At 39.2% G+C, this 7,391-nt stretch overlaps 1 protein-coding gene across 1 annotated transcript; it reads left to right on the forward strand.

Moving 5' to 3' along the window:
* Positions 1-1,495: 1,495 nt before the first annotated feature.
* Positions 1,496-7,391, forward strand: mpzl3 (myelin protein zero-like 3). Its single transcript, XM_061280263.1, has 6 exons — positions 1,496-1,704; positions 2,122-2,288; positions 5,375-5,588; positions 5,966-6,122; positions 6,493-6,562; positions 6,658-7,391. The coding sequence occupies exons 1-6, from the start codon at positions 1,620-1,622 to the stop codon at positions 6,727-6,729; spliced, it is 765 nt and encodes a 254-aa protein (XP_061136247.1). The 5' UTR covers positions 1,496-1,619; the 3' UTR covers positions 6,730-7,391.

A 7,391-nucleotide genomic window follows, 5' to 3' on the forward strand; every position in this document is an offset into this window, starting at 1 on the left:
TGAAAGGATAAAGACTTTGGTTTCGCAACAGAGATTTGAACTGAAACTGACACCAGACGGCTTCAGCAGACAGACAGAGAGCCCCTGTGCTCACACGTACACAAAACATGTTGCAGCACAATGCGGTGCTGGCATTACCCATGAGATAAGACGAACAGAAACAAGAATATTAAAGGATGAATTTCAGGTGACACAATACATGTGGATGGTACAAATAGTTATTATTCAAAAGAGAAAGCGAGCATCATCAGTGATTTGTCATAAAATGTGAACAAGTACAATATGTCCGAAGACAACTGGCATAGTTGGTGATGAATGATCCACACCAAATAGAAACATAAATATACTTCAAAAGAAACACCCACAAAGATAAAGCAAAAATAAATACTTATACCACTTAGGGACAATTACCAAAGTAAAGACGGGAGATTGGATTCCAGGATAGTTTAGCGGGGCTACAAATAGCAGGCTAGTCCCAGCAGGGCATTTGATGTTTGCTTGGCATGGAAGATAACGCAACAAATCGGGCCTCAGTGGGATCATGGATGATAATAAAAGACTCTGAAACCACCATTTTTTTTTTTTAAATAAACCATACTCGCCCACTGCTGTAAGTGTATTTTTGTTCACAAAAAGGGTAGACTTGTCATACACAAAAAAGAACACTAAAACAAAATCTGGACTAAGACTAGGTTGCAAAAAATGTTTTGGTTTTCAATTTCCATCTGCTATGGTTTGCGAATGCCTCTTGTAGATTGCAGTGTAGGCGACAGGAATGACATTAATTGGGATTCGCTTCTAATTTGGATTATGAGTGGCAGGTTTCTATTCTTGGCTGACATTACTTGGATGCTGCAAATTGACAGGTGAGTGTTGGCCTAACGCTTTGAAGAAGAGTGCAGCGCCTCCATTCACATCATACAGACACGTGAGTAATTTTGAGGGTGACATTAAATAAATGGTAATATTTTTTTTCATTTAAAAAAGGTATTAGATAAACAACATCAAACTTGACCTCATATATTATCTTCTTTTTCTTGCTATCACATTGTTGAACAGTGTAAAATTGATTGAAGCATTATTAAACACTTTGGAAACAAATTTTCCAAAACTCAATTGATCTTATAGGCCTACATACAACTGGGTTTTTGCAACAGCGGCCTCTAGTGTAACAATTTGTAAAATAAATGTTTGCAGCTGAACGGACAAATTAAAGAGCAAAATTTAAACCTAGATAGACGTTCAACTATTTTGGTATGTTAACACCAATGTTTTTATAATGCATATGTATTTCATTGACATACCAACAACGTTTTTTTTTTTTTTTAAATTCCCACCTTGAGCAACAATAATTATCGTACGCATGCGTTTCGAATATAGTCAATATTATAGTCAAGATTATTAGGTGATGGCTGAGTCATTTATTTCTTTGGATCGGAACTGTTTTACTTTCCCAGACGATCCATGAAGCAGCACTTCCTGATCCACCTGTTTATCAGGTACTTCATTTTGCTGCAATGGAGACTTGAGTCACGTTGAACGAGACAATGGAAAGACTTTATCTAAAGCTTTGACGTAGATCTTTTTTTTTTCCAAGTTATATTTCGTGTCAACAGCAAATGAATGTTTCTTTAATTCCTAAAATGCATCGACATTGCCACAGGAGGCAAGACGCGCTTCTGTTCCGTTTGCTCGTATTCCTCGGTGAGTAAACAGGCCATAGTTCGGCTTTCGTGTTGTTTATTCCCAAGCGTTTCATTATCGAATTCATTTCTTTGACGTTACACCGCTGATTAAATGTCAACGTAATTTCTGATCTTTTTTTACGTGTGAGACCAATTAATCATTCGTTCATTTGAACTTAATTTTAAAAGTACACAAACTATTTTTCATATTTATTTTACTTCCTAAAAAAACTATTTTTGTTGTTGGTGCTGTATACGAGCACATCGATCTATCTCTATTTTTTTCCCCTATAAAATGCTTTATTTAATTTTGAAGCACTGCCTCGTGTAAATTAACATATCACTTTGCGTTTAACCTTTTGCCACCATATGACTTTGCTCAATACCTAAACTTCCTTTTGTTCCCACTTAAGTTATTTGTGTCTCTTCTTTGCAGCTCCTTCACTCGTCTTCTCCATCACAGTGAGTTCTCCAGCAGAGCTCCATGCATCCAAAGGAGACACCGTCACCCTGTCCTGCACTTTCACTTCCACCAGTCGACCCACCAGCAAGATGACCATCGATTGGTCCTATAGACCCCAGACTGGAGGGCCGCCACAGACAGTGAGTGCAGATCTTGTGTGGTGTATGAAAAGATGTTGTGAAAACAAAATTAAGAAGGCTTTTCTTATTGATGTCTGAGGATTAGCAATACTAAATATAAAAACTGGGACAATGGCAACAAAAATAAGCTACTTGAAATATCTTGTGTCTCAGTGTTGATGTGAGTGAACAAAATTTGCTACATGAGGTACATGGTTTACCTTCGCGGGCCACATAAAATGCTGTTGGGGACCGGATCTGGCCCCAGGGCCTTGAGTTTGACAGCATGCTGTACAGTATTGAAAATGGCTGTGTGCTGCAAATACCCCTTGATGGCAGTAATGGCTCATGGATGGATTTAGGTGGCTGATTGTTGAAGAGTATGTTGAGTCAACAAGACACCAAACTTACAAGACGACTGCATAACTCCATCGTTCCCAAAGGAGTTTGGACTTATCTTGAATGGTTAGGATCTTCATCTGAACTTATCACACAGGCTGAGCTCTCAACATTCAGCTTTTTGTGTATATCCGGATTGTCGTTCCACTCCTGGATTTTATGCATTGTACCGTTCACTTCTTCCTTGTTTCATTTTTACTTTTGTCCAATAGCAATTACTCTGAAACTGGTACTACTTCATAGTAATGGGAAGTCAAACAATGCCTTCACCAATGTGTGGATTTGACTGTGCTAAGATGATTAAATGATTAAAAATAAATATGCTAGCAGCCAAACAAGTTCCTCCTTAACCAAAACTACATTTGCTCAAAAATGGAAGTACTTTTTGCAGTGTGGTCACTTTGAGGCACCGTAGCCCGGCTTCAAACTTAGGTCGTTTTTGTTGCATTCTATCAGCTCACCACTAGATGGAAGAAAATTCTACACACATCCCTTTAAAATCGTGTATACTGTAAAATCAAAACAGGCCATTTATTTATTTATTCATTTATTTATTTATTGGTTAACGTAATGATCTGCAGTTACCCATTGCCTAATCTACCTGGCAACAGTCGAACAATTTTTAAACATCATCAGTTTCGATCGTTACATGTGCTTCTTCTGTATCCGTTTTATAGTCCATCCCATTCCAGACCAGCCTCAGAGGCTTCCCCAGTAACCTTATATGAAAAAGCTACCTAAATTCCTTCCCTCTATGATGATATTGTGGTCTTCCAAAATGCCATCCATGTTTCCATTCCAACCTATAACAGCACTCAATCCTCTAACCATGTTCAATCAGGGTTGAGCTTCATTGACCAAACCACTAAAAAACATCACATCATTTAAAGAGTTCCATTTGGGCTTGAAGAGAGCCTTCAAATGTGGTTCTGTGTAATTGCATAGTGTGGTACTTGCAACCCTATATGTCATTTCCTATAGGAGCACTCAGAGTGAAGTGAAGGCTAATGATTTGCGGCTCTTAATGTGGAGTACTGTTGGTTTAGTCATTAACAGACAAAGTTGTCTAGCTTCAAAGTGCGTAGGAAGACGAGAAGAAAGGGAATTGCTATGTCAGCATGCACGTACACGTGTGGTTCAACATGTTATAACCTCACAAAACTCCACAGCTATTGCAAAAAGCTGCTACACCCAATCCTACTCTTTTGTTTTATTTATTATGGATTCAAAAAGTGTTGCAGTCTGATATTGTCCGTGGACGGAACCAGGTCAGAATTATAACACTTTCTATTTTTCTGCCAGTATTTGCCCTCCATCCAATTTCATTAGCTATTTTGGCAGCTTTATACGTCTGAGTGTCCCTGGTCGTATATCACAGTAGCCCGATTACAAATAAGCATGTGAAAAGTTTCATCATAAATACAATTATTCAGCCAAAGCAATCACACTTGCCACAGTGCTTGCATAGTTAACTTGGTCCCAATGAGAATTAATTTGATAGAAGGCAGAAGATAGGATGCTTGCTGAATTACATCAACTTATTGCCAAATGCAGCAGTAATGTTTTGAATTTGAGTGAATTATGCTTGAAATAACTTCTATGGCTGGGAATTATTTATCTTTCATACATTAGTAACCTTTAGTCCTTCTGCGCCATTTTTTTGTATAGAACTGAGACCAACTAAAAATGGCATCAATATCAAGACGCTATAATGGTAACCTGCTTTTGCCAGCCTTAATTTGACCTTTCTGAGAAACATCTATTATGTCCATGTCTGTCGATTAGGTCCATGTTCACTTTTTTAGCTGATCATCTTTGTGCCCATTTTTCTGAACATTGGTCTCGTCACTCAGCTTGTTCCACCACCATCTGTTTCGCCACCTGCTGCCAGACACTTTTTCTTTAGATGAAAATGATATCATTGTGGTATGCCTGATTGCTTTTAATCTGTTTTATTTCTCACTGAGATTTGCCTTACAAACTTTTAAAACCTAATAAACATCTTTCGTCATTTTGAGCATCAAAAGCTGTTGTAGCAACTGAAGTTTCAGACCAATCTGAGTCAGATGGATTGATTGGTAGCAACTTCCCATTTAACATTTTCAGACACTTATCTCTCCGAGGAACCCCTACCAAGAAATTCTGCATCGACATGAAACCTGATCTCCTTTTAGCTATTTGATCTTCACCATTCGTCCATTGATTTCTTAGGTGACATATGTTTATCTATGCTGGCGGAGGTCTCAGTGCTCTCGTTGAAAAAGAATACACTGCGGTGAATACAAATCAATGGCCCGAATGTTGTTTTGTTCGTAAGCAGACGTGCTATCGTAAATTCATCGTACAGACACTCCAAACAGCCCTATTTTCCTGCCCAGCGCAAAAGTGTCTAACTGGAGTTTTTGCTTTTTTTTTTTTTTGGCATGTTCACTAACGCGCACAGTTAGAAACGGGCGTCTGCGCCATCGTGGGCGTGAACACAGCCGACCGGCTTTCTGGCAGATGGAAGCAAACTCCTCTCATTCCTTTTAAATTCAACGGTTTACAAGACGAAAGCAGAAATTGACTCGCTGGAATCTAAATGTATCACGGAAGGTGTTCCTACTCCTGCATCGATATACATATGAAGCTCCAAAGTAGCGGAGTTGCTATGGCAATGGCTGAGAAGACTAATAATATTTCTTTGCCTCCTTTTCTGCTTTCCTCAGTTCTTCCACTTCTCTTCTCGTGCCTTCCCGCCTGCGGAAGGCCAGTTCAGGGGGCGTATTCAGTGGCGAGGAAGCCCGGCAAAGGGGGAAGCCTCCATCGTTCTTATCAATTCAACACTGAATGATAACGGAACCTACACATGCTCAGTCAGAAATCCCCCAGATGTCCACGGGAGCCCAAACTCACACACAGTACTCACTGTCACGCCAAAAAGTAAGTCGGTTGCTTCACATATCTGTCACACATTTGTCATGTATCACATAAAGGGGAGTGTATTTGAACGCAACATTTTCTTCAGATGACGAGACTTGACATTCCGGTATGGCTGAATGGCGACGTGACATTCCTTTGCAAACATGTATTTAGTGCTGCTGACTCATCAATAATTAATCAATTTGTATGTGTTTGCACATTGACTCATATCGTCAGCCCGCCCACTGGAATACAAAAGAGTCTGTAATCATTTGACTCCATGTTGTGTATAGTTACAGATCACTATGTGTGAAGAGGTTGTTTACTCTTCAACAGCTCGTTGCTAGCTAGGAACCTAATATGCTCCTCCTCCTCCTTTTTCACCTTGTCCTCCTCAGCACCCACCATTCGCTTCTCGGATATTGGAGTGCTCCTTTTTTTCATCCTCATCCCTTCCGCCATCATTGCCCTCGTTCTGATTGGTCAAATGTTCTGCCCCGAGAGAGAGCGCAGCCAATCCAAGGGCTACAGATCAGCCATAGAGGTCGCGGATGGGTGAGTAGATTTGTTCAACCAATCACTGAAGTGGGTCCCTTGGGGTTTAGCCAGCCACCGGTTGGTATAGATTTACCTCTGAATTGTTCATTTTTACAATAGTTAAACTAGAATTAGGTTTGAGGTAGAAACGGGACCTGGCAAATCATTGATCAATTAGCACGTATCGACTTATTTAAACTAATCTTACGCATTCATGTCAGAGGCTGGAGGTGTTTAATAATAAAGGTTTAATGGATTAATTGTTCAAAGTAAAATTACAGAGCAGAATCACAGCTATTTTTTTTTTTTTTGCATGACAAGACAACAGAATAAAATGACAAGTCTTGAAGTCTTGTTAACTTCTGGTTTTCTCGTGTCTGTTGATCAGAGAGGAGAATGACAACGTTCACGTGGTGGACAAATTCAAGGCAGCCACATGTTGTGACGTACTAATGACGGTACAGTACATTTTAGATACTCTTCAGAAATGTCAACAAATTTCAACGCTTTTTCATGTCTTGCTTTTTTTTTTTTCCCATTCGTCTGTGTTCAGGACTCAGAGAGTGAACACGAGTATCACCACATGAAATCTGCCACTGAAGGTTATGCAGAGTCAAAGTGCTAGAGTCCCCCGACTCCCTCACTTTGTAGATGCCAAAACCTGCCGAGGCCTTTTACAGGGGTTGTACTGAATGAAAATCAATGTTGAATTAATGTACGTGTCAACCTCACAGTAGGCCACTTTGGTAAAATGCACGTGATATTGTGAAGGAGATATATTTTGTCTAATTTATTGCACGTGTCATAGCTGCTGATGTCTTATTGCGCTTATTGTTGTGTCAAAACACATTTGGTAGTAAAATAAAGACTTTTTTTGAATGCCACTTAAAATGATCGTGACTGTACATAATTTGTATTTATAGGGCATCATTTTTTAATTTTGCAAAGTTGTGCTTTTTTTTAATGCAGATGCTCTTGCCAGATTTATATTTTAGAAACTTTTGCTACCGTACATTTTTTAATGAACGCGTGATTTTCGCTGAATGAAGAAACAACCCAGACTTTTGAGTGAGATAGATATTTGGAACAATATCTGCCTAGGCAGTCTGTTGGTAAAGTATACAGCTGTAGTTTCCTCTTCTTTCTGTTTGTTCTGTTGAACTGTTCATGAATGGAATCTCTTTCAATATTCATGACTCTTCCTGAGGATTCCTTTAAATAAAGTTTCAAGGACAGACTGGAGTTGTATAACATTAAAAAGGCCTAGTAAAAGTGCAGAAAAAGCAA

Source organism: Syngnathus typhle, linkage group LG6, assembly GCF_033458585.1.
Source record: "Syngnathus typhle isolate RoL2023-S1 ecotype Sweden linkage group LG6, RoL_Styp_1.0, whole genome shotgun sequence".
Taxonomy (NCBI): domain Eukaryota; kingdom Metazoa; phylum Chordata; class Actinopteri; order Syngnathiformes; family Syngnathidae; genus Syngnathus; species Syngnathus typhle.

Bases quoted from the DNA above. Each gene is read 5' to 3' on its own strand.
- mpzl3 (XM_061280263.1), top strand. From the start codon at position 1,620: ATGAATGTTTCTTTAATTCCTAAAATGCATCGACATTGCCACAGGAGG. The intron at 1,705-2,121 runs GTGAGTAAACAG...TCTTCTTTGCAG, and splicing joins CCGTTTGCTCGTATTCCTCG to CTCCTTCACTCGTCTTCTCC. The intron at 5,589-5,965 runs GTAAGTCGGTTG...TGTCCTCCTCAG, and splicing joins ACTCACTGTCACGCCAAAAA to CACCCACCATTCGCTTCTCG.